This window comes from Mustela lutreola, chromosome 1 (genome assembly GCF_030435805.1).
Source record: "Mustela lutreola isolate mMusLut2 chromosome 1, mMusLut2.pri, whole genome shotgun sequence".
Lineage (NCBI taxonomy): Eukaryota > Metazoa > Chordata > Mammalia > Carnivora > Mustelidae > Mustela > Mustela lutreola.
Window position 1 is genome coordinate 64,244,898 of NC_081290.1, and position 27,137 is coordinate 64,272,034.

Here is a 27,137-nt window from a genome sequence, read left to right on the forward strand (position 1 = left end):
GTCACTAGCATGGTCCTTAGCTTGTGGGTGGTGGCCTTGGGCAGGTGTCCTAAATCTCCTGGGATTCAGGTAACTACTCTGGGGAATCAAGACTGTAAGGTCCACGTGTCAGCTGGGTAGTGTCCTGCCGAGGCTCCAGGGAGGAATCCACCCTGGTCCTTCGGGGCCAGCTGGATGCCCATGTTCCTGGGCCTGTGGACTGCCCCCTCCCCCATCTTCAGAGCCAGCAATGGCTGCCGGGACCTTCCTGCCACATCTGACCCTCTATCCCTGGTCTCCACTCCCCCTGAGGTTCTCTGCTGACAAGGACTCATGGGACAGATGGGTCCCACCTGATAACCTGGGGTAACCTCTCACCTCAGGGTCACATGTGCACGGCCCAGAGCTGGTGCTTAGTCAGCACTGCCTGCGGCTGGATTTGGTGGAGCTGAGGCCATGGCATCCCTGACCATCCTCTGAGCCCCTGCCATGTGCCTGGCACATTCACCATCTGAGTGTGAATCCAGACTCCACCACTCCTTGGTCCTGTGAATTTGGGGCCCAGGTCAAATCACTTCAGCTCTCTGAGCCCCAGTTCTGCATCTTTAAAGTGGGTATAATAACAGGACTCCCGTCTCCCCTGCAAAAGAGATGACATGAAGCACAGACGAGTGCGTGGGCCCGACACGGTAACACGTGTGAATGAGAAAGACAGTGTACGTGCAGCCCGGGGACAGTCCCACATGGCTCAGTGTTGCAGTTTCATTATTGTGTCAGTTATCCCAACAACACCGAGGAGTGGCATTGCCCCCCAGATACACATGTGGTTCAGAGACAGCAGCCCAGTCCCAGGATGCACAGCCAGGGAGCTTTCTCCCCCAACCCAACACTGTCCAGGATCATGAAGAACTTAGCCAGTGAGTGCCCCACCGGCAGGACCTACCCAAACAGCATCTGCCTTCCTCCTGCTGCATCAGAAGCATAAAGTGCCATCTGCAAAGGGGATGGGGGAGGCCTGGGGCTCCCAGGAAGGGTGCTGAGAAACTGTGGGGGGTGGGGCACAAAGCCCCACAAATTCTTTGGCTGATCTCAGCCACTGTAGCAGGCCAGGCTGGGCACCTCTGGATTCTAGAATCAATCAGATGCCCTATGATGTCCCGTTCCCTGGAACCCGAGGCACTTGTTGGGTGGTGCTGCTGGGGAGGAAGGGATGCTCTAGGACTTCCATAGGCCAAGCTTGAAACCCGCTCCAGCACATGCTAGCTATATGACCTTGAGTTAATTCCTTAACCTCCCTGGACCTGCATGTCCTCATCTGTACCGTACCCTCACACTGATGTGGGCGTGAAAAAGATCAAAACAGAGTGAGAATACTGGAAATCATGGTGGGCTATGTGCACCTGCTTCAAAACAAAACCAAAAAAGGGGCAAAGCAAATGATCACTTATTGAGAATTTATGTGCCAGACATGGCTTTGCCGACACAGTCCGATTCATGCAGTTAGATCCATTTCTCCAGAGATGAAACCAGAGCTCAGAAAGGTTAAAAAATGTTTTAAGAGCTAGAGGTCACAGAGCCTGGAGATGAACCTGTACCCACCGCCCTGGGCTTGGCCTCATTTGCAAAAAATGGCATTCTGAGTCTCGTGTTCAATGTAACATTTGTTATTTTATTTGAAAAAGCTGGTATTAACATATTTATAATTTTATTCAACAGTTGGATAATCTGAGATACCGAAGAAAACCAGAATGCACCCATGAGCTATAGAATCCAAAGTGATTAGGTCTGTCTACCTACCACCACGTACCCAACGCCACCAAGAGCTCAGTCCTTGGAGTATTAGAATAAAAACAGAACGACCCAACAACTTCACAATGACTATGTGAACGCTCATACATTCAAGAAGAGCAGAAAATTTAAACAGAGTAAGAAGCAGAGTGACTATCTTACTGGCCCGTCTCTGTGACTAGTCTTGCCCCTCCCCCCCAACATGTGTCATTATTCACAACTTGCTTTGGACATCATGATTTTCAGGGATCTGAAGATATGCTTTTCCTCTAAGATCATTTTCTTTCTTTCTTTTCCTTTTTGGTTTGGTATCCAAAGTGTAAAAGAGGAGTAAAGAACCAGGAACTGTATTAAGACCTTCCTTTGAACGCAGTGTTAAGAGGCGTACTCTGTAGATAGTGTGAACTCTACGATCTGACAGTAACCTCCAGCTGCAAAGGCAAAGTCTTCTCTTAGTGTCTGAATCACAAAGGGAAATGGATTGTGCCAAATATCCGTGTAATTGTGTAAGGCCCTCAGAGCTGGATTTTGGCTTCAACGAGATTTCTATACAAGGTACCACATTCTTGAACCTCTTTACAAAGGGAGAAAAAAAGGAATCCAATCCTGTGATTGTTAATTTTAATTAGAATAGATTATGTACATATAATACTGTCCAGGTCACCTGGATTTTACAGTGATAGAGAAACAAACATTCTTCATTCATGTTGATTTGAAAAACAAAAACAAAAAACCAAAACGAAACAATGGACCCATTTCCTTGTGTAAATATCATATGGCTGGAAGTGAATGCACATGCGTTTTGTGCTTTGACACACACGACAGTATACCGCTGTCCACTGAGAAAAATCTCGGGTTGGTCTGTTTCCTGGGTTGGATTACATCTTGTAAAAAAAAAAAAATGTTGGCTTCGGGCTCCACACTCTGTTCTCTGAATGCCACACACAGCCAGTGGTTCACTGTAATCGCACACAGGGAGAATGATCGGGCAGGGTGGGCAGAGCCAGTATCCACATCTGCACAGCAGGAGCACAGCATTCTCTGTGGCCCTCAGGAAAGAGTCCTCCGAGGCCAGGTCATTAACGAAAATGTATCTTGAAATGGTCCTAACATGCAAGTTCCTCCTGGAGGCAGCTCAGTGCACCCGAACGAGGGGCTAGGATAGAGAGATGGGTGCAGCAAGGTGCCCCCGAAGTCACCCCACAGAGCTTGGCACCACTGGGGTCTTCTCCGTTCTCCATGCTGCGGCTCGGGTCGCCCCGCTGGACCCTCGTCATCACCCATGTGCTCTATCAAGCCCGCCAAGATGAAGGGGTGTTTCCAGAACCTTCCACACAAGAATGCTGCTTTAACGGGAGTAGCCGACATGGTGAGTCAGAAAGCAGGCAGTGTGCATGAAGACCTGCCCAGGATTCCTGACTCAACCACTTGGTCGGAGTGTGCCTTGGACCGACTGTTCATGCTGTCAGGGCCCGCTGCCTCATGTGCAGAGCGGGAAGGACAATTCTTCACCGTTTGTCCCTGGCACCTGGCAAAGCCCAGCACTCAATGAGGGGCTGGTGTAAGTGAACGGAGTAAGTGAACAGATACCCACCTTCCAGGGTCACAGACAGAGCCTTCATGAGCTCCCAGGAGGCGCCCAGTGACCCTGATGCGGGACAGCAGAGCCCCGTGGAGAGGGGACTGAATCCACGCACGCACCTAATGGGCCGAGCACCATGTCTGGCCCCTGGCCCACACTCAGCAAAGGTTGGGGACATGGTGAGGAGGACAGGCACACGCACAGGCGGGTTTCACTGCCCCCCTCTCCTCTCCGGAAACGCCAGACGGGGGGTATTGAAAGACTTAAAACAATCTAAAAGAGCAGCTTGCACCTGCCAATTCTCAGCATGAATTCATGATTCAAAAAGCCAAGGGAAGACCCTCGGCTCTGAGACAGTGAAAATTGCTCCACTGATAATCAAAAGAATCCCTGGCTGGCTTGTTTGAGTCCGTCCTGTCCTCTGTCCCCAGAGCCCTGATCTGGGGCCCCCTGGCAGGGAGGGGTGTTCCCAGGGCGCCTGCTTCCCCTCAGAGTTGCTGCTGGAAGAAGTGAAGTGTGAGCCTGGAGAAATCCAAGTCCTAATCGTGGAGCAGGCAGCACACGGTTAAGGACGGGAATGAAGGGCCAAGACCCCAAGACGATGATCACGCCCATTTCAAGGTCCGTGGCTGTGAACGCTCCTGACTCCTGTTTCCAAACAGAGAGCGTGGCCAGCAGAGGCAGCCTGGCCGGGCCGCTCGGTGGTCATATCTCAGACAGGGCTCTGCGCCCACCTAGTGCATCTCAGAGTTCACCTTGTCCTGGAAGATGTACAGGTTGTTGGTGGCTGCGATGGCGATGATGTTCTCGGCCGGGTGCCAGGCCGTGTGCAGGATCTTCTTGGTGAAGTCCAGGCTGTCCACACTGATGTCGTCCCGCCTGCGCTTGCCGCCCACGCACACGCGCCGTGGCTTGAGCACGGCCCGGGGCTTGCTGCTCTCCCTCGACGCCTCCAGGGTCACATCCCGCTTGGTGTTCCGGTCAAACATGCGGAAGAAGTTGTTGTAGGCCCCGGTCATGATGACACTGGCAGGAGGAGGATGGGCGTCAGGTGGGGAGAACATGAAGGGGGGACACGTGCCACGTCTCCAGGGACAGACCCAGGGTCTGCAGGATCCCACCCCCCAGGGGGCAGAGATGGGTCCCAGTCCCCACCTCCCACCTTCATTCCTCGCAGGCTCCGCAGCCCAGAGTTAAGAGCCCTTGACACTCCGCCCGGACACCACGGAGAAAGTTCTCCTGAACTCTCCCTTTCCTCCAGGAGAGAGGCCTGGCCTCCCAGAGAGACGAGGCACCAGCAGAGGGAAAGCAGAGGGCAAATCAACACAGAAGCCCCACCCAACTGCAGACTCCAAGGCCGTCCCAGGGCCCCCCCCCCCCCCCCCCCCCGGTCCCCACCTGCCACGCCCTTCACCATGGTGTCCCGGCACCCTCCTGTTCTGAGTAGCTGAGTGACTAAACGCCCTGTGCACCCTGGGCTGTCCAGGTGTTCACACACCCTCGTGTCCCGCGAGAGAATCTGACATTGGTGATCCCCTCCGTTTCTCTTCCCCCACCTCCCCCAAGGAGAGGGGGGGTCCTGGGGGTTGGCGGTCAGTCTGCACGGTGGGAGCTGGGACCGCCAGAATGCCAGCTATGGGAGCCTGGGCCCAGAGAAGGGGTTTTGGGGTTTGGCCCCAAAGAGGCCCTGGAGCAGCCAGGCAGGGAGCGGGAGGCAAAGTAAGTGAGGAGGGAGGGGACTCTAGGAAATGAGGTGTTCTAGAACGTTTTTCAGCGGATGCATACAGTTGGAATTCCTCTCTCCCTTTGGAAGCTGAGCATGTTTCTTGGAGGTGTCACTGCTCCAAGACAGAGCTCCGTGGACCCCTAGTTAGCAAGGGTTTTGCACATACACCGTGTCTTCAGGATCACCCAAGTCAGGCGAACAACGCAGGTCAGGGAGATGCTGGAGACAGATGTTCCCCCAGACAGACCAGGAGATATTCTCATATCAGACCCCTGGGCTGTGGGAGGTCAGATGCTCATGGAGATCCGGGCAGGGGCGAGGGGGAGCAGATGATGCTGAGTCACAGGGTGAAGGTGACTCAATTCTTGTAACATGTTCCCTTCCGTGGGCGAATGTGGGGTGGCAAACAGATGCGGGGAGCATAGAACCGGGCCTCCCTCCCTGCAGCATCTCTACTGGAGCCGGGAACAGAACGCTGTGATCAGGAGTCACACTGTCCCCTCGCCTTTGGGTCATATATTAGGGTCAGCCCATTCTAGATGGCGGTGAGGAGAGTGCACAGTGGGGACAACCTTGCAGCCGCCTGGCTCCTGGACCTGACTGAGGGGAGTGATCGTCTCGGCAGGGATCAGGGGCTGGACGGACAACTGTCTAGTTCCTTTCTCACTGAGAGGGTGGCCCCTTGGAGTTCCAATCCTTCCCAGGAAGGATCTCGTGTTCTGGGGGCCTGGTGAATCTGGGCCATCAGTTCCCCAGAGGAAAGCAGAGGCCCTGGGTTCCCACCCACGAGCAGCTTCGGGCCTCTCCGCCCACCCCAGGAGTGCGGTCCTAATGGCCCGCCACCCACGAGGCGAGGCTTTGCACCAGAGTCCACAATCTGCCATGCCAGCATTGGTATCTCCTCACCCTGCCGCCCAAACTGCTTTGTCAGACCTTGTGTTGCGAGACTGGGAGGGTGGGGTGCTTGGGGGGCAGTGCAGATGGAAAACTTCCTCCCCAAAGCAGTTCTTCTGCAACATTCCTGGGGTGTACAGGTAGACCCAGGCGGGGGTCTCCTGGATCCCAGCAGAGGGCAGAGAGCACAGGCTGAGTGGGTGATTGAAGAAGAGCTCCATAAAGAGATTATGCACAAATGTTCTGGAAGATCCTAAGGGAACCATGAGGAAAGTGCTGAGCCCTGGGGCTGGAACATTTGGAGATTTTGTTACCAGGCCTGAGGGGTGAGGGGAGAAAAGTTGACCAGAGACAGAGACTGAGGGGCAGGCGGGGGGACACCTTGTGGCGCTAACCACTGTGGGCGAGCGCCTGTGGCTGCCCGGGGTGGATGTGTCTGGTCTGAGTCCCAGGGCCTGGCCTGGCCTCACTGGAGGAGCGAATGCCGAGCCTCAGCTGCAGCCAAACAGAACCGGACCAAGTGGAGCCCCCAGGGCCTGAGTCTTGGGGAGAAGGTAGCATATGCTCTGTAAACAGCAGGGAAGGAAGGACCAGAAGCTTCTCTTGTTCACTGCCACACCTGCAAGTTCAGAAGTACCCCCCCCAACAGGTGCTCTAGGGGCATATGCAGATATGAGGGTCCCAGGCCTTCACAAAGACCCCTGGGGGGAGTCCTAGGAGAACAGAAGGCTGCCTAGCGCCCCCTACCCCCTGCACCTGACCCTGGGTCGTGGGGGAAGGGGACAGAAGGGCTTCTCTGCAGCTGTGCCTGGGGAAGGGGCACGGCCAGGCCATTCTGCCTTTCGGGGAGATCTGTCACATCTCTGGAGGTGAAGGCAGGATGGGTCTACTCTCTTCTGTTGTGTAACTCTGCCTCTGAAACCTCAGTCTGGAGGGAGGGGGGACAAAGCCACTGCTTGTAGAGACAAAGAAGTGGCTTGTGGGGAGGTACAGGCCTACGCTGTGTGGGGAGAGGCCCTCCTGCTCCCACCTTCCCAAAGTAAGCCCCCCTTCTCTCTTGCACATCAGCTCATCCCAGGAAGGCCGGGTTGGCTCAGATGTCCCCCCAGGTTATGACCCATGAGCTCTCTCTCTCATGTAGCATGGATCCCCACGTGTAAGAATGTGGAGTGGGCTGGTGACTCCGTCATTGGAACCCAAGCCCACAGGTCACAGGGCTGCCCCCAGGGCTGGCAGGCGCACCAGCAAGCAGCCCCTGGGGATCCGGGCATCTGGCCACTGCAGCCGACAGGACCCTGGGCTGAGCCAGGGCATCACCCCGGTGCCCTCCCTCAGACTGTGGCTCTCAGCTGAGACCCGGCCATGGGAAGGAGAGTGTGCGCAACAAAGTCAGGGACCCAGAGCTGCTCTCCCAAGGAAAGTCACGCCCCAGGGAGCCCACTAGAGACCTAGGGACGCCAGTCGATCCAGGGGCCTCCCGGCAGCCCAGCCCGTGGAGCGCCCATGTTTGGGGCTTTCGAAGGCCCATGCTGGAGGACAGAGCAGGGGGCCGGGGACAGGTGATGTCAGCGTGGCCACCGAGGCTTGGCAAGGGGCAAGAGGGGCCACTCCACGGCCCAGTGCCAGAGTCCCAAGGCTGACAGGCATGGGGGCTGCCCCGGGGTGGTTGGCTAACTGTTGCAATAACGAGGGAACATTCAGGGACAAGGTGGCCTGCTCATTGTCAACTCCTGGCGCAGCCAAGGAGATGACAAGCCCACTGGGGAGATTCTGCACACATCTCTTGCTTTCCAGAAAAAGGGGGTATGTTTTCTTGAATGTTCCACCCAGGTGGGAACCCCCGGCCCCCATGGCCACCCCCAAGGGTATACGCGACCCAGCTCCTGTCCATTCTTAAATGCACTGACGGTCGTCTGACTCTAGCACTTCCCCTCTACCTTCACCATCCACATCACCCTTGTTGCTGGCCCAGAGGGACGGCTATATCAGCCTGCTCACTTGACCCCCTGATTCTGGCCCCCAGCCCAGCCCCTAAGCCCATCATCCCCTGTACCCTCCCCAGGAACACCCAAGAGCACTTGTTCATCCTGAGACTTAACCCCTGTCCTCAACACTGAGCTATGGCCACATCAGTTGCCCTTCCTTCCCTGAGGTTTCTGCCATGCTGTTCCCTCTCCTCCAGTGCCCTTCCACCCTCTGTGGGAAAATTCCTACTGGTTTCTTGAGACTTGAGGGCACCTCCTCCAGGAGGCTATCCCCAGGCCCCTCTCCCGATGGGCCCGCACCCACTCCCCTCCTGCCCACGGATTTCCTTTGAGATTTGCTCTGGTCTGTGCCTTGCAAAAGGCACAGGACACAGGGTCCTGCCATGTAGGCAATGGGTCCCATCTCTGCAGTGTCCCTGGTGCCCTGTACTCTTGGTGGTCCCAAGACTGGAATCTGCAGATCCCGGGCTCATACCTTCCCAGACAGGAAGCACATTAGGGACAGACTCTGCCCCGCACCCTGCAGAGGGGGAAACTCAGACCTTGGGGTCACCAGCTGGGATGCACTCTGACCTCCTGACCCAGGACAGCAACCCATCAGGCCTGTCTGGCTCAGCAGACAAGGGCGGGGGGTGGGGACCCTCTTGTGGCCCTGCCAGATGCCCCCTTCACTCCCACAGCAGGTGTCCTCTGGTATCAGCTGTTGTCACAGGCGGGGTCCCAGGGAAGGACCGCACCTGCCAGGTAGACAGCAAATGCACAGGTAGGAAGCACTGATGAACCCAGATGCCCTTGGCCCAACGCTTTATTAGAAGGTCATTCCTCTTTCTGTCCCTCCTCATCTCCTGCTGTGCCCAGCCCTGGGACTCAAGGGACACTCCTGAGATGCCAGCAAGAGGAGGACTTTCCTCCTCCCCCAGGGCGAGCAGCTGTAGCACCCCACCCTCATCCGGCCTCACCCTGCGACCTCCGCCCTGCCCCCGGCTGCCCTATTTGGTGGTCACTCCCAGAGCCTGCAGAGGAGAGGAGTCAGCTGTTGGCAACAGACCCACCCAGGGAGCTCATAAAACTGACAGCAGGCCTGCTTGGGGGCCCACTCAGGAGCTTGGGGCCAGGGCCCAGCTGTGGTTTCCAACACCCACGCCGGAAGGCAAGTCTGAGATCCCCATGGGGCCAAGGCCTCCCCTCTCTGGGCCCAGAGCAGCTGCCGTGGAGATCAGACTGGGGTCAGGAATGTAGCGGGGCAGCCCCAGGCACTAGGTGGTCAGGGGCTGGTGACTGGCCTCTCTGTAAAAACACGGGGTCAGAAGCCTTTCTCTCCCCATGCACTTTACTTGGGCCTACACAGTAAAGGCACACCCCCAGCCCGGTATTGTGGGTGGGGACTCGGGCCAGCCCACCAGGGTTCAAATTCTACCTCGGTTCCTAACATGCTCCCCCCACAATCTCCATGCAGATTTTTCCAACAATAACAGGGGGGTAATGAGGAACCCCAACTCCTGGTGAGCATGGGATTCTTGGTAAAACAGGGCAGTGTGGGGCCCAGGAAGCTCCAGATGGTATTTCTTGATTCTAATCATCCTCCTGGCCTGAAGCCCCAGTGGCTAGGTCTGGGACAGGACACCCCAAGCAGGGAAGCAGAAGGAAAGAGGGCATGAGGAATGGTTCCCAGGGAAGGGCCCTGCTGAAGCCCCCTCCCTCCCAGCTTCTGATCCACAGAGCAAAAGGTGGAGTGACATCACTAAAGTCCCTGGCAACCCACACAGCTGGGCGGAAGAGGGAGTCCCCTCCCCACGTGCAGGGAGGAAGGGCTCTCTCATCTCAGAGCACCAGGACCCAGCATGCCGCAAACGACACCAGGACAGGATGGCCCACTCCTTAATCCAGAAGGTTCCCTTAACAGAGAAAAGCCCCTGCCCTGGATTGTGTCTATGCAGGTTGCTTCACCTCTGGGCCCCTCATTTTCTTCATCTGCATGTGGGGACGTCAGTTACCACTCTTGTCCCCAGGGCTCTTTGCACTGGGGACAGTTGAGGGACTGTGGAGCTCTGGGCTCTATGCGCCCCTGCTGGTCAAGCGGGGTATGCAATAATCGTGTCCACACGGACTGGCTCGAAAAGTGAGCATGTAACCTGAACCAAACCGATAGGCCCCTCCAGGAGAACTTCTGGTAGGCATGGGGCGGGCTGTGGGCGGTAAGGTCAGTGCCAGGGAACTACACGGGAGCATCTTCTGAGCAGTCAGAGGAGCTGCAGGACCGGACGGGGCTAGTGTGTGAGAAGCAGGGAGGCACAGAGATGACAAAAGAGAAAGCAATGGCCCCAGGGTACACCTGAGCCCTGGGGTGGCCTTGCCTGCACCTGCACAGAACGAGCTTAGGCTTGTCTGACTTCTGCAACTGGAAGACGCCTGGTTGACCCAAATCCCTTTGTCCTAGGCAGAACAGATCAAGGAGAGATTCCTGGAGGAGGCATTCAGGATGATGTGGAAAGTGGTGGCCCACACCTATGCCTTCCAGAACATTAATAGCCACTGACTAGACACCCCTAAGGCCCCGAGGGAGCAGCTCAGGATGGGCTGGGCCCCACTCACACCCCCAAGGGCACCCTATCCAACTGGGAAGGCAAATGGAGTCAAAGAGAAAACATGATAAATGCCAAAACACAGATGGAAAACTCAGGAGGCTGGGGGAGGCGGGGCAAGATGGAGAGGGCCCTGAGGGCTTCCTGGAGGAGGCAACCTTCAGTTGAGTCAGTAATCGGAGGTGACAGCCGGAGTGAGCTAGGTGCAGTGACGCCAGGATTCCAGGGTACGGGAGCAGAGCTGGTTGTGGAGGGGGAACCACTGAGGGGAGTGACAGGACCCCCAGGGGTAAAGTGCATGGTAGGAAGTGGCATGAGAGGCAAGAGAGCCTAGCTCCAGGCTCGGCACCAACCAGGACAAGCTTGGCAGCTCCTGTTGCTTGGGAGCCAGGCATCGCCTGTGCTTGAGTGCCCCCTGGTGGTCACGTGGAGGAAGGGCATGCAGTGGTCACAGTCCGTGGAGAACCCCCAGAAAACACACACACACAGCAGTGTTGGAATCCCCTCTGGCCAGCAGTATGTCCCTCTCCTGAGATTCTAATGGAGCCCGCACCCCAAGACCCATTGCCGGTGCTCACTGGGGAGCCCCCAATATGGCAGGATCTGTAGCTCATGCCCTGTCCTCACTGGAGGTGTCTGGGCTTGGCCTGAGTACAGGCCTGGAGAGGGTGCAGGATGTTCCCTCTGACCCTCTGGGTCAGCCTGCTCTCAAGCCAGGGCCTCTACCCAGGTTTTCTAAGTGTTATTGATAGACCCCGTGTGACCCGTAGAGACCCCCTGGGCCGGGTGAGCCCCAGGATGCCAGCAGCAACTCCAGGGGATCCCTATGCCCAGACACGGTGGCCGAGCCAGCCTGTGCGCAGGTGGCTTCCTCCCGGGCCCATCCCTGTGGTTTCTGGGCCCTCCTCCCCACCCCCACCCTATGGTCTCAGCATAGGACTTCCGGTCTGCACCTGCCTTGGGCCAGGCCAACAATGGGGAATCAGAAGCTCATCTTAGGCCATTTCCCACATGGGTGGGGCTGTGAGATGTGCTCTCCACCCCAGAAAGGAACATCCCTCACCCCAGCCCCCCCGGGAAAGTGGCCATGAGGCTAGGGACCCGGGACTGACTGGAGGTGGGTGTAGTCAGGGTCCTCTGGCACCCTATCCTGAGCCCAGGAGCCCCTCAACACTTTCATTCACCAAGGCTCGTGAACGGCACATTCGCACCATGCTGGGTCAGCAGCCAAGGCCCTCCCCAGCCGCGGGGCCTCTGTCCCAGGCCCAGGGTACCTGTCGCTCCCGTTCCAGGCACATTCAAACTTGTCAAAGATGCAGTCGTTTTCATACAGGGAACAGAGCTTGCTCCGAAGGTAATCATGGACCTAGTGAGAGAAGGTGCAGGGTGAGCTGGGGTGGGGTGGGGGGGATCCTGGCCCTGCAGCCAGAAGGGTCTCCCTGAGGGTCCGGATGGCCCTTCTGACTCAGCCCCACTCACCTAGAAGGACCCACAACCTGTCACGGCCGATCCCTGAGCTGTGGCCAGAGAGGGGACAGTCACCGTGACAAAGGAAACCATACTGTAGGGACCAAATCCCGGCTCCACCCATGCCCCTGTTGTGTGATCCTCAGCAAGTGACTATACCTCTCTGAGCTTTGGTTTCTTCCTCCCTTGAGTGATAAAGGCACAAAGCTTATGGGCTGTTGTGGGATCAACCCGAGGAGACTGCCTAGTATAGGGGTCCTGTCCTCTGAGGACAGTCACCATGAGTACAAACCATGGAAGAAAGGGGAGGATGCCCAAGGGCCTCTTGAACACAAGCTCAGCAGGCATCGCCTGTCCTGTTTTGGGGATGAGGCACTGCCTCTCAGAGAGGGTGAGTAACTGGCCCAAAGTCACACAGCCTATAACTGGAAGACCAGGACCCTCTACCAGAGTCACCTGCGACCACGGGAGAGATGGTGATGTCCCTGTGGCCCATGTCCACCTCTCAGCAGCTTGATCCCACAAGTTCTACACTACACCTAGAGGGCCTCGTGGGGGCTTGCTCCCTGCTAGGGATGGGGTCCTGCCAAATCCCGAATGCCTGTGTGACCCAGAGTCACTGAACCTCTGTGAGCCTTAGGCTTCCCACCTACAGAGGGAGCGGTGAGACCCTCCAAGCAGACAAATGGGGGCAAAGCACCCATAGGTATTTGGGACTCTGATCAACTCTGGAGGGACAGACAGAAATATGTGCTCAACTCCTATCGGGCAGTGACTCAGGCCACAAGCCAGGGGTCAAGTGCGGGGGAGGGGGGGCCGGGGGGGGGGAGAAGAGGGGAGGGGGGAAGAGAAGGGAGGGGAGAGGAAGATGAAAGGAGGTGTTCACCCTTTTCTGTCTAGGAAGTCCTTACTCATCTTTAAAAGAAAGGATGCCCCACCGGCCACCTCCCTGGGTCCCCAGACTGAGCCGTCTTGTCCCCTCTGGAGTGTTAGGGCTATCTGCGGCTCCTGTCCCAACTTTCTGTGTTCGTGCAGACCCCCTCCCCCTCCGAAGGTTCACCCTAGTTTCACACAGTGACTTCCCCGCCCGCCCAGGAAGGGGGCTCCACAGCCCTTCCTTCCCCACCCCTGTCTGGACTCCCGTGTGCTCCTCTCTGTCCTCTGATGACAAAGCACACAGCAGACCATCCAGCTGCCAAGGGGATGGCAAGAGGCCCACCGAGGCTGCCCACCACTGAGCCCCCGGTCCTCCCAGTGTTCCCCATCCTTCCCCGTACAAAGGCCACCACCAACAGCATCCCTCCCCATACCTCTTATTGGTCCCACCCCTCATGCCGCTGGTCCAGAATCCAGAGGGATCCAGAGCCCAGCCTCTTCTCACCAGGTCCAGTGCTGCTACCTGCTCCAAGGCCACCTCCCGGATCACGGCAAACGCCTCCTGACCGCTCTCCCTGTGTTCTCCTATGCCCGCCAGCCCCAGTATCTCTCCACGGGCAGCCAGGGAGACCCCTAAGAAACCAAGCTGGATCGTGCCACGCTGCTGCTCAAGACCCTCCAGGGCTCACAACCCTCCTGAGCTCTGCCCCCAGTCTCTTTTTCTCTTCCCCTGCTCATACTGCTGCTCCAACTGGCTCCCCACCATTCCTGGGCCACACCAACCATGAGCCTGCCTCAGGGCCTTCGCACTTACTCTTCCCTCCTCTGGGAGCACCTTCCCCACAGATGGCTGATGCCCTCACCTCCCTCAGACTCGAGCACCCCTACTTTCTTTGCCTCAGCCTCTGGTTTGCTTTATTTGTCACACTTTTTGTAGGCTGTGATTATTTTGTCTATTTGCCTGGTTTCTGGCCATCTTTCCTGTAGGAATGGATGCCCCTCGAGGCAGGGTCTGTCTTGTTCCTCACAGTTTGCCAGTGGGGTGCACAAGGCCTGGTACATCACAGGAGCTTGATGCACTTTTTAGAATGAATGAGTGGGTTAGAGACTCAACTTGTGGCCCTCCAGATGCCACAAGGCTCTGGGTCTGGGCGAGGGTGTAGTGGGGAGAGGATGGGCTTGCATCCCTCCCCAGAGGCTCCAAGGAGAAGGCTGATCCTTGCATTGGGCTGAGAAGGAGGCCGAGAGGCAGAAAGAGGAGGACCCAGAGGGCTGTGCTGCGGGACCCAAGAGAGGAGGCCAGGGTTGGGTGGAAGGACTTGTGCATATCCAAGACCTGGAAGGAGGGAAGCAGAGGGCAGGGCTCTGTGACACCAGGGAATGACCCAAATGTGGGCTGGAGGCATTGGGTTAGGCAGCCCCCCAACCCCAGGTGAACATGGGGGATGGGGACCCTGCAAGGCCAGGGGAAAGACGGTATAGAGCCCGGCAGAAGGAATCATGCCAGACCACCCCGATGGGACACTGGCCTGCTTGTGTGTCCCTGAGAAAAAGAGGAAACTGACGCAGGAGGGCCCCGCTGTTTCTTTCACACAGGTGCCGACCTCAGGGAGCCTCCCTCTCCTAGTGAGTCCCTGGCCTGTGGCCACACCACACCAAGGCTCACTGTGTGCCTGTTGTCCAGGACCCTGGAGGGTGAAGCTGCAGCTCCTACTTCTCCCTGAGCCCAGGGTCTAGCCCGGCACAGAACACACCCGCCAATTATGTGTGATGGCTCAGACGAATGGGGATAAATGGTGCCTAGCTTCCTGCAGGCCACAGACAGACTCTCAGGGGCCCGTGTTCAACCCCTCCAGGTCTGCTCTGCTCTGCACTGTGCTCCCTGGGAGGTCCCAGCAGCCTCACTGATGCACTAGTCCGAGCACGGACATGCACTGTTCTCCCTCTCCCCGTCCTGCAAGGTCAGCACACCCAGCCCTCTGGTGGCGGAGCGAGGAAGAGCGTGGGCTCTGGGGAAAGTCCTATCAGGTGTGGGGTTTGCCAGCTCTCCTCCTGCAGATATACCATTTAATTCCATTTTCTCCAAATAAAAGCGATCAACAGAACACTGGCCCCACTTTCCTGGACAGCCATGAGACTTTAGGAGAGGAAAAGTGTGCCAAGGACTAAGCTCAAGGCAGCGCATGCTGAGGGCTGGCTCATGCAACACCCATCCCCATCCATCCCTTCTCCCCTACCTTCCTCAAATAGAGAGGCCGTGAAACTCTTCATTCCCCAGCCTGGTCACAGACCCATTCCAGCCAACGACCTTACAAGAAGTCTTCTGAGGAGTGTTCTGGGAAAGCGTCTGTGCTCCCAATAAAATATCCAACAGACCCAACCAGTACAGACTTTCACATCCTTCCTATTTCCTTCTGGGAATGAAGGCATAGTTCCTGAAGTGTGGCAGCCATTTTGCCACCATGAGGCATTGCACATGAAGGCAGGGAACGGATATACAAATAACGGTGAGCCAGATCACAGAAGGAGCTGTTGGGATCCCAAGGAGGTCCTGGAGCCACTCGCTGTTCCTGGATGCCCCCTTCAAGACTTCTTCTGAAGGGAGAGAAGTCCCTATGTGTTCAACACTGAGAGTCAGCCAACCACAACTGAGCTGAGCACGACTCTAGAGTGTAACAGCCAAAAATGTTAGTCACTGTGTTGGTTTTATGTAACTATTGTCATTTTAGAATCAGTAGGTAGGCCAGCGGGCTGGAAGCAAAGCACCCAGTTCTCAGCCTTGTCTCCAGGATAGTCTCCTCCTACTTTAGTGGGCCCTCACATGCTCTGAGGTTCTCTGGAGGTTATGGGTGCTCTCCTTGCAAGACGCCTGTATTAAACATAGCACCTAGTTTCAGGGTCTATGGGCCTTTATTGACTCTGGGCCTCGGAAGGCTGAGGGCCCCCGTGGACCTCGAGACAGTCATTTCCCAGCCTGGCTCTAGGAGGGGCTGGTCACTCCTGCACCTGAGCTGGGACTGGGTCATGTCTGCCCCAGTCTCCAGACTCTGCCATCTCCTGAGGGTCAGAGGAGATGCTGATCCCTCCCTGGGCTAGGCAGTGTGAAGAGAGGCCTGGGAGACAACTGGGCAGGACCTCCGGTAAACACGTGGCTCGCAATGGGGCTGCCACCAGGAGCCGTGACAGACCTTCCATGAGCCCTTCCCAGGAAGGGATCAGATACAACTGTGGGCGTATGACCTCCAGACTGAGCTCCCGGTCTCTCCCTGAAGCTCTGCTCCCTTCCCAGTGAGCCCCCCACCGCGCCCCAGCCTCCCAGGACACCCCTTACCCCAGGCCCCAGCAGGGAGGGAGGACAGGAAAGGGGCTGGAGGGCTCTGCATCCATCACCGTCCAGCTGCAAGGCAGGTCCCAATAGTCCTGGCCTCTTGGCACCCAGGTCCCCTTCCTGCCCAGTAGAGCTGATGGCTCTCCCTTTGCGGGGACAATAAGGAACAGAGGTAACAAACAGAAGTGTGTGACCCCCTGTGGCCACCTAGTACTTGGTGACACAGTGAGGGTTTGCCTGGGCTTCTGGTGGAGACTTGCTCTAACATCCCATGAATTTTGTTTTCTACCCCTAAGAGATCTGGGTAGCTCATAACACAAAGCTGATGGATAACGCCTTTCTGGGGTGGGGGGGTTCCCCTGCTTCAGCTGAAGTGCCTGGTTTCCACGGCTTGTGGCTAAGGATCTAGAAACAGAGTATGTCCCCTATCCCAGCCACGCTCAGGAGGGGTGCTCCCCAGGGGGTAAGGGAGGGCAGGGCTTCTCCCGACTTAACCTGGGCTATAGACCCCGGCTCCGAGGAAGGACCACGTCTGTACCTTTAGTCACCCGAACCCTCAAACTGTGCCAAGGTTGATGCTCACCCTTGTTCCCCTGGGCTCCAGATCACAGAGGCCAGCAAGTGGACAGCACCCACTGACCCCGCGAGGCAGGACTGAGCGCACGCTTCTGCTCTTGGCCGAGCTGGGGGCCGGGGATGGACTGCCTGATTGCCTAAGCCTTACTGTCTTCGCCTCCAGTACGGGGATATGAACGCCACCTCTGCAGCCAGGGATGTCCCCTCTGGGGGGGATTGTGGGCACAGGGGATGGAGGCTGGGAGGGGCTCCGGTCTGTCTGGGCTGCAGCTCCTACCTGGTAGGTCTCTATGGGCCTCGCCTCCATGTTCAGGTCCCAGACTTTGACCGTGAGATAATCCCGGGTGAGCATGTACCGGCCACTGTGGCTGAACTTCACGTCCGACACAGAGGAGATGATCTCGGAGAAGAAGGAGCGGTTACTGGGGTCCTCGGGCTCTTCGAATACTGTGGAGACAGAACAGATGGCTATCACCAGGCTGCTCGGCCCCATGGGCCAGAATGACCGACGATTCTATTTCCATCCTGGGATCTCGCTGAGTGGTCCTTCCTTCATTCATTCATCAAACCTGTAACTGACCACCTGTCAGGCTGGGGGCCTGAGCGACCTTCTGAGAAGGGAAGGAGCAGCTTCTGGAACAACGGTTATTGAACATCTAGTCTCAGCCAGATTCTGTGATGAGCCCTACTGCACATTACCTCGTCTAACCGCCTGATAAAAACGTCTGCTCAGTCCCACCATCACTCCCATTTCATAGCCAGGAGCACTGAGGCATCAAGAGCTAAAAGCCACGCCCAAGGCGCTGAGCTAAAAGCAAGCTTGGGAGTGGGGATTTGAACCCAGAGGGGCACTGGCTGTGGTGTACTCTGCTGCCACCTACTGGTGATGCTGAGCGCCAGGACCAAGAGGTGTCCTAACATTCTCACACACACTGGGCAGTGTCCTGGACAAAACCGGGCACTGTTTGTGGCCCTGGACCTCTGCCCATGCGGCACTGAGCGGTCGCAGCTGAGCCCTGGTGGCAGGCACGTTTGGTTCGGCTGCCGTGGGGACTGTAGCAAAAATCACATCTTGCTGCCCAGATGGAGCTGGCGTCCCAGGTGCCCTTTGCCCCCAACCTCTTATGGTCTCAGACCACATGCTCCACTCCGGAAGCTGCTTACATGGCTCCTGAAGGTGACAGCTTGCTGCCCCTACCGGACCATCCCACTGGGGGACAGAAGGCCCAGTGAGTGGCTCCCCAGGCAGCGCCCCCGCATTGCTGTCCCTGAGAACCAAGCCTTCCTGACACACAGAGGTTCCCACACAGCAGGACTAGCTCTTTGGGACTCAGTCTGTTGCTGGCTGTCTCACCAGTTTGCCCACCAAGGTCCTCACTAGCTAATCGGATCCCACGGGGCCCTGGGGCAGGGTGGGAACCAAATTTGACCAAGCATCCTCACCTTAGCTAACCAAGCTAACCAAGCATTAGCTCCTTAGGAGCTGGGCTGGGTCTGGGGAGCCGGGAAGAGGATGTAGTGGTGGGCTGACAGCTATCTTCCAGCCCGTCTGGAAGGAATTAAACATCTGACAACCTTTCCAGCTGTCCCCATGGAAACCGGCCGAGTGGCTACTCCTTCTGCTGGCCCCCAAGCCCCCGGATCTGAAATAGGGAAGCTGAGAGCCCATCACATGTCCCGAGAGGCTCACAAGCATGCCCTGCCTGCCGGCCCCTCCTGATCCTAAAGTTCCCCATCCTACGTCCTAGCTTCATCCCAGCCCCATATCCCGCCATCCAGGACCCCTATCTCCCTCCTGTCCCAGGCAGATGCGGTTCCTGCCACAAGGGGTCAGAAGATGAGTTATAAAGGTATAAAACGTGGTCTGCCTCTTTCACCCCAGCTTTGCACCCCAGGCCTACCCTGGAGGTTTCCTCTGGCCAGCCTCCACCCAAACCCCCAGGGGTGGCCCATCTCACTTCACCCCTGCACCGGGCAGAGCAGCTGGCAGGCCATGCAGGGTAGGTCGGCAGGGGACTGGGGGGGGGGTACCAAAATCGCAGAGGAGTGTCTGCACTGGATGTCACAGAGCCATGGACCGTGTCCCCTGCCAGCTTCAAGGAGCAAGATACCACAAAGGTCAAAGCCTGAGAGGATGCTCTAATCGATAGTGGAAGACAGAAACACCAAATGGCCCTCTGTCACCTCAGCTCTGGCTTCACGTGGACATTTCTGATGACTCTTTAAGCCCAAGAGGACCAGAGCTGCATGCAATGACTGAAGGGACACTGACAGGCGTGGGAAGACTATACATAGGAGTTCTTTTTATTTTTCACACATTCCTGTGAAATCTTTGAAACCACTATTTTTTTTTTTTGGCAAAAGGTTGACGAAGGTCATCTTCTGCGTCGATCCTGTCCCCCTCCCCCGGCCTCGCCACCACAGGCAAGCCGCATGTCCCCCCAGGGCATTAATCACAGGTAAGGGAGTCCCCTCTCTAACTGACAGAATCACTCAGGACATTCACAGTAATTACTGCTGCCAAGGGTTTACAGAAATGCATCCTAGAGCCCCTGTCGCTGTGATGGGCTCAATCCCACCTCTCCCCTGCTGCCCTAATTATGTTCAGGTTGGAGGACTCTGAATCCCCAGAAATGTCTTACTTCTTTTTAATGATTTTGCATAATTAAGACCCCTGTGGCCCCAGCTGGTTCCCTGACAAACACATCCTCCTGTCTTGGTGCCCCATGGCGTCGCCTCTGGCACATAGTGGGGAGGGGGGAGAAGCCCTCCTCCCCAAAATGAGACGAAGGTGTTCTGGGGAACCCAGCTCTGCACCCAAGGAATGGGAAGGTGAAGTCAGAAGTGGCGTGATGACCTTCCTCTCCAGCCTCACACGCAGCTGATGATGTTGCTCTTCGTTAAAGCCCTCCATGGCTCCCACTGCCCACAGGACCAAGACTCAGACTCCTACACGGAGCTGATAAGCTCCTTCCTAATGCGGCCCTCACCAACCTGCTTCTCCAGTCACCCTACAACCGCCTTTCTGCCCCAGGGCCTCCAAAAGGGTGAGGCAAGCAAGGCCCAAAGGGTTGCACACTGAACAACTCACCATCAGGGTCACCTTAAATGAATGCCTTTCAGTGCTCTGCCCTCCCGTACCAGGCAGCAGAACAGAGCAGAGTTCTACATGCCCATAGGCAAGCTCCTGGGCCTAGCGTCCCTGGCCTGGAGAACAAAGCATGATGGGACCTCTGGAAGAAATAACTGGGAGTTACTCATTATAAAACTGCTCAGTTTGGGGGCACCTGGGTGGCTCAGTGGGTTAAAGCCTTTGCCTTCAGCTCGGGTCATGATCCCAGGGTCCTGGGATCGAGCCCCACGTCGGACTCTCTGCTTAGCAAGGAGCCTGCTCCTCCTCTCTCTCTGTCTGCCCCTCTGCCTACTTGTGGTCTCTGTCAAATAAATGAATAAAATCTTTAAAAAAAAACCAAACTGCTCTGTTTTACTTGAGCAGTATCTACTCAGTAAAATTGTGTGGCTATTTTTATAACATTTTCTCATTGTTTTTCTTTCCCTGAAATCTCCGTTCCCAGTTTTAGTTCTTGTCCTTCCTACCAACTCTTATACATCCTTCCGAACCCCAACTCGAATGCCCTCTTCTATGTGTATCTTGTCCAGATGTTCTCCAAAGAAACAAAAGGGTCACCCTTGCTGCTCGCACAGCCTGGGGTGCCCTCCCGTATGGCATCAGCAGGATATGTTGTCACTTCATGGGACTGTGAGCTTTTGGGGCAGGGCTCCATTCTCTGTCATTGGTCATCTGAGCATCCCTGCCCAGCCCGGAGCCTTACTCAGAGCCCAGCCCTACTCACAGAGTGGATAGAAGTTTCGGTACTGCCTGCCCATCCCACCTCTCCTGATACATATCTTCCTCAACCTGATCCAATCCCACTGAAGCTTCTAGGCCCAGCAGGGAAGCCTGAATCTGTTAGAAGTGCCCCCAGCTCTTGCTCTGGATCCCTTTGGGTAGCACGTTCTCCATCCCACTCCTGTCGGGGTCTCTGACTGCAGGTGGGGGAGGTGAAGGTGAAACAGTGCAGGCAGAATTGATCCGATGGGGACAGGGTGAAGTAGGGATCAGAGTTAGAGGGTAGAACTACCCTGGCTTGAGCCACACAAGCAGGGTCAACTATGCAGGCCAGTAAGGCCTTGGAGAGAAATGGACAGACATACAGGAGAGGGGCTCTGCCAGGGAGTATAGGAAGGTGTGGACCTGAAGGAGCCAAGAGGGTCCTGCCCCGTCGTTGCTCGCAGCGGCCCCAGAATCAGGTCCCCCCTCTGCTCTGATATTAGACAAGAACAGCCGTGGAATGATGAGCACATGTCCAGGCTAGCCCCACCTTGGGCTCTAGGAGGAGCCCAGGCTAGCCTTGCTGGGCAGAGCTCCAGGAGGAGCTGGGAGGGGTCTGTGCAGCAGCAGAGGGAAAAGAGTTGGATTGTGGATCACAGGGCACGCTGGAGGACCGGAAGTCTGGTGCCTCTTCGAGGCCACTGTTGGGGTCAGGACCTCCTGCATGACTGCCTCCCTGCCCCTGCCCCCCAGCAACACCCCCTCCCACCGCCGGGAAGGTAAAGGGCATGCCCACTGGAGATGAGCAGGGCGTCACTACAAGGTGGTGGCCACAATGAGTGCTCGCTGGTGAAGAGTTGACAACTGTCATTCTCTGCTAATGATTGTCCCCTGCTTGGCACCGTTTGATAAACACCACTGGACAAAACAAAATCCAAGCCTCACTGAGGTCCTGGCCCTGCATGATCTACCCCCACTCTCTGTCTTGGCACCCATCAGCCCCGCCTTCCCCCCACTGCAGCCAGACTCCTCTCACCTGCTGGGGCCCTCAGCCCTGCCTTCTGCCCCCACTCTTCCCAGGCTCCTTGGCTCTCTTTCATTCTTTGAGGTCCAGAGAAGCCTCCTGGGACCACCTTAATGGAGAGCCAGCTGCAGCGGGGGGGACACCCTCAGAAACTTGCCCCACTTCGATGCTCCCATTTACTTGGCACTCTCCACTATCTCCACTCAGCTCGGTAAGGGCCAAGCCAGCAGGCTGGAGCTTGCGTGGGGAGGCAGGACCTGACAGCCTTCCCTCCTCCACTATGCCCACCCTGCTCTGAGCATCAGCTGCCCCCCACCCTACTCCTACCTCACCCGCAGTTTATTCCCCGCTCAGCAGCCAGAGGGATCCTGTCCAACACAGCCAGGCTGGGTCACTCCCGGCTCAAACGCCCTTGAGGCTCCTGGCCTTTTGGAGGAAACCAGAACTCCTGCGTCTTTGTAAAGTGCTCTGATCGCGGTCCCACACACTTCTCTGCCCTCACCCCGCACTTCTGCCTGCTTTGCTCTTGCCTTTGCACAGGGTTGGAGACATTTGCCTTGGCTCTGCTTCTAGACATCTGGAGCCGCCCGGCAGTGGGTGGCTGGGTCTGGTCTTTCTACCCCAGATCCATTATCAGGAGTGAGTCTTGGGAGTCTAGTCACCCCACCCCCCAGGACCCTTTCAATGAACCTAGCTCACCCACAGTACCTATCAGAGTTCCTAAATCTCAGAGAAGATGAAGTGAGAAATGGTACACATTTACAAGCATGGGACTCTGGGAGCCTCTATCCTAGCTCACCCTAGCTGAGTGACCTTGGGAGAACACCTTAACTTCTCTGTGCCGCTGATGTGGGGAACAATAATGACGCCTATAGACGTCCTAATCTCCAGAATGTGTTACCTCACATGGCAAAGACTGCAGATGTGATTAGGGAAGGATCTGGAGATGCAAGGTTACCCTGGGTTCTCCAGGCCACCCCACGGTAACCCCCAAGGTCCTCATGAGAAAGACATAGGAAGGTCAAAGGCGGAAGAGGGCGATGAAATGACGGAGCAGAGGGTGGCGTGCCACACCTGGAGATGGAGGGAGGGCCACGAGCCACGGGACACAGTGGCCTCTAGAAGCCCGAGAAGTCCAGAGAGCAGATTGTCCCCTGATGCCTCTGGAAGAAAGGCAGCCCCATCTGACTTCTAGACCTCTGCCCTCCAGAATTGTAAAACTATAGGTATGTGTTGTTTTATGCCATGAAATTTGTGACAACGTGTGACAGCAGCTTACACCCCCCACCACCACCACTCCCAGCTGTGTGCTCTATGTCCATGTCTGTGGCTGAACAGCCAAGTGTCTCCATCACTGGGCAGCTCGGAGGATTTATAGAGACGTGATCTCAGAAGAGCAGTGCCCGGCACGTAGCCAGCAGCCCACACGTCAGCCGGGCTGCTGCTGCCCCTGCTCCCAGCCAGCACATCCCAGGGGTCCCACGAGGGGCAGCGGCTGACATGATGTCCTGTTCTAGCAACCCCTGGGGCCCCAGCCCGGCACACTGCTCTGCTCTGTGCCGTCAAAAGCAGAAATAACTGTCTATTTTGAGGCATCACGGAGGATGTTTCCATGGTTACCCTGTCATAATGACTAGTAGACAAAAGACGCGAATTTCCACGGCTTCGGAGGAAGACAGTGAGGCTGTGGGCTGGGCAGCTGCGTGGCCCAAGCACCCCAGTTCCGCCCCTGACAAAGCACCCGGGGAAGCCACCACACCGTGCTGTGCCTCAGTTTCCTTAGCTGTCCCAGGGAAGAAATAAACACCCACTTGTGGCCCAGGATGCTCTTCATCCAGTGAATGGAGAGTCCCCAGTTTAGCTGTTGGGAGGATGACCTCATCCAGGGGCCCCTGCCCACCACGCCTGAGTCTGGGGCCCCCAGATCAACGGACCGACATGAGATATTAAGGAAGAAATCTAATTTCTGGGGCTCTTTAAAGACTCAGTTTGAACAACAACCATTTGTGTTCTGATCTGAAACAGCCACACCGGCCTCCTGCTAACTGGCTGTGGCTGCCTGCCTGATTCCCCCAGAGGGCTAAGAGCTGGCGGGATCCCATCCTGGTGAAGCTGACACCCCATCCACTCGCTACCCACGGCAAGTGCAGGAAAACAAGCCAGAAGGCGCACTTGGCAGGAAAAGGCTGCGAGCGATCCCTCTACCAGCATTAAAGGGCAGGTGTCGGCACACGATATCAAGTTGGAGAACGAAGGAAAGTTCTAGAAAAAATTTAAAATACAACATCTACTCCATTTAGCAAACCTGTGTAAACCAACCACCAAAACCAATATACACACGAGTTTCACTAAGACTTCAAGTTAGAGGTTAAACTAACCATTCCGGTCAAAGAGGGAGCGTGGCCCAGCTCGTTTGACAAGAGTAGAAGAATCTTAATAAAATTGGGCAAAGAGAGTGCCAAAAAAAAAAAAAAAAAGACAGTTGAATACCAACTTCCAACTTCATTTATGAATGTTCATGCAAAAAAGTAGAATTTTTGCATTTATGCAAAAAAATGTCTGGGCCACAGCCCAGCCCCTGGGGCCGATGGGGGGGGGGGAAGATATCATGGTGGTCAGAAGCCACGGTGACCCTCCCTTCATGCCTGGGCCCTGCAAAAGCTTTCTGGAACCTCCGTGGGCTCTGGGGGCAACTCTGAAGTTGGTATGTTCCTGGTGGCCCTGGGAGAGGAGGCGAGAAAGACAAATGGAGCTGACTCATCCAAGATGAAGTTCGAGTTCTCGCACTCTGGAATTCGTAGGCTGATTCACACGCGCTGCAGACACATACCACCCCCAACCCCAGGCATGTGACAGCTACGGGCCCAGAATCCACCCGTGTGTGCCACCACAGTAGTGACGGCTGGCCTTGTGGGTGGCCGCACGCTCAGACCCCTGGGGAGCCAGATGACGAAAGCCAAGAGGGACTGACTTCCCACCACCAGCCCGCCCGAGAAACGTCATTCAAACAGTGTGGGGTGCACGAAGCCGTCTCTCAACCCCCCAGATACCACCAGCCTTCACGCACACACACCTGCTTCCTGATTCAGAGTTGAAATCCAAGCTAAAATGCAAAAACACAGACAGATGTAGAAAACACGATTATCACTTGTCAGCACCCACCACTCAGGGACTATCTCTTGGCATATTTCTTTCCCTCTTTTTCTGTTTCAGGTTTTTTGGGGGGTGGGGATAGTCTTTGCCTTACTTTCTTACTCCCATCAGACATTTTAACATAATCATTTCCTCGTGTCATTGAAAATCTAATGACTGAACGACACCGGAGTATACAGACGGCATTATCATTCACTTGTCATTTGCTCTGCTGGACTTCTAGAATGCTGAATTTGGCCCCTATAAGAAAGGCTGGCCTGGGAGGCCTGGGTGGCTCAGTGGGTTAAGCCTTTGGCTTCGGCCCAGGTCATGATTTCAGGATCCTGGGATCGAGCCCCACATCGGGCTCTCTACTCGGCAGGGAGCCTGCTTCCCCCTCTCTCTCTTCCTGCCTCTCTGCCTACTTGTGATCTCTCTGTCAAATAAAAAAAATAAAATCTTAAAAAAAAAAAGAAAGAAAGAAAGGCTGGCCCATGAAGTCTCATCCTGCATCCTTCCCGTCGGTCTTGCATGGGCTCAGTGGAGCCAGACTCTTCCCCAACCTTGTTCTGTGCCAGTCGGACCCAGAGCTGCACATAGGTAAGTCTCTGGGCCGCCTGTGGCCTGAGGCACAGAATAATAGCCCCCAGGGGGGTCTGCCCCCTAATCCACAGCACCTGGGAATATGTTCTGTTATGTGGCAAAGGGGAAACTAAGATCACCGATCAGCCAAATGCTCCAGGTGGGCCCAGTGGAATCCCCAGGGTCCTTAAAAGGGGAAGGGGAGGCAGAAGCCAGAGAAGGGGAGGCATGGATTCCTCCTCACCAGAGCCTCCAGAAGGGACCAGCCCTGGCGACACCTTGACTTTTGTCAGCTCAGACCCATATCAGACTTCCGAACTGCAAAACTGTAAGAGACAAAATACCTGTGTCCTGTTAAGCCATAAGTCTGTGGTGATCTGTTTGGGCAGCTCTCGGACCCCGATAGAGCCCTGGGTTGCTTCTTGGGGGCTGGGCGCCATCCATATGCACACCTGGGCTTCCTCTCCATCCAAACACTGACAGCTCTGCACCTTTATCTCCAGCTGGGACCCACCCTCCCTGGAGCCCAGCATGATCTCCCACGTACATGTCCAACACTGGCCCATTGGTCCCATCTCTGCTCCTGGCTGCTCTGCTCCCTGGAAGCCCATTGTCCGTCCCAGGACAGGACCCCACCTTCACCCACCGCACAAACAAAACCTCAGATGGAGTCATCGTGGTCCACACCCCACTTGGCACAGGCTGCCAGCTCAGCCTTCAAAGAACAGTTCCCAGAATTGGGGCTAACTCCCCGCTTGGCCATCCCACTCGGGATGCGCTGTTTCTTCTCAATGCACCTTGGGGTGGGGCTCCTCCCACCCGTTTCCACGCTGACCCCTCTATAATCTGTTCTTCTCAAACACAATCTCACGAGTCCTGCCCTACCCTCAACCCTCCGCAGGTGTTTGACCTCACTCAGAATAAAACGGGATCCTTCCCCTGACCTACGGGCTTTCTTTTTTTTCTTTTTTTTTTTTAAAGATTTTTTTCTTTATTTATCTGACAGAGATCACAAGTAAGCAGAGAGGCAGGCAGGGAGAGAGGAGGAAGCAGGCTACCTGCAGAGCAGAGAGCCCGATGTGGGGCTCGATCCCAGGACCCTGGGATCATGACCCGAGCCGAAGGCAGAGGCCCAACCCACCGAGCCACCCAGGTGCCCCTGACCTACGGGCTTTCTAAGTCACCCATCTCTCGTGCCTCTCTGACCTCAGCTCCCGACACCCTTCCCCTTGGTCACTGCACCTCAGGTCCCACCTCAGAGCCTGCAGTGTCTCCCTTCTAGGACATTCTTCCCTCCAGAGATTGCATGGCTCAGTGGCACGTCGGGGTGTCCGTTCCATTTTAACTTCTCCCTACGCCCTACTCCTCGGTGACTGTTGTTGCTATCTGTCACCACCCCCTGACAGGACACGACCCAGCTACGAGTTCATCGCCTGTCTGCTCGCTCTTGCTACACCCACCATGGCAGGAAACATCTGGAACATAGCAGGTGGTGTCCCGGCTCTGCTCAGAGGGCCATCTGCTCTCCCACCCTCGGGGCTGGCCTCTCAGCCCTCTGAATTTGCAAGTGCAAACTGCAAAAAGGGATGTGCCACCCAGTGAGGAAACCAGTGGGGAAGCCCTGGAGAGGGACAGCAGCGCAAATGGGCTTGCCTAGAAAAGAGCAATGGGGGGACATGTAAGGGGACCGGGCTTGGCCAAGGAGTGGGGAAGGGCCAGCAGCCGCAGAGGGTCCTGAGCTCGAGCCCCTGTGAGCAAGCCAACAGCCACCCTCTTGGGCTGCC

General features: G+C 56.3%; 1 protein-coding gene across 2 annotated transcripts in view; it reads right to left on the reverse strand.

Annotated features, from left to right (window-relative positions):
• Positions 1-2,955: 2,955 nt before the first annotated feature.
• The window catches only part of PPP2R2C (protein phosphatase 2 regulatory subunit Bgamma), a 125,943-nt gene continuing 101,761 nt past the window's right edge, over positions 2,956-27,137 (reverse strand). For both annotated transcript variants that reach the window (XM_059165694.1, XM_059165703.1), the window contains exons 7-9: positions 17,061-17,230; positions 11,811-11,902; positions 2,956-4,375 (exon numbers count right to left, since the gene is read on the reverse strand). In XM_059165694.1, the coding sequence (XP_059021677.1) occupies positions 4,084-4,375; positions 11,811-11,902; positions 17,061-17,230 (554 nt within the window). In that variant the 3' untranslated portion in view covers positions 2,956-4,083. The remainder of the gene's footprint in view (positions 4,376-11,810; positions 11,903-17,060; positions 17,231-27,137) is intronic.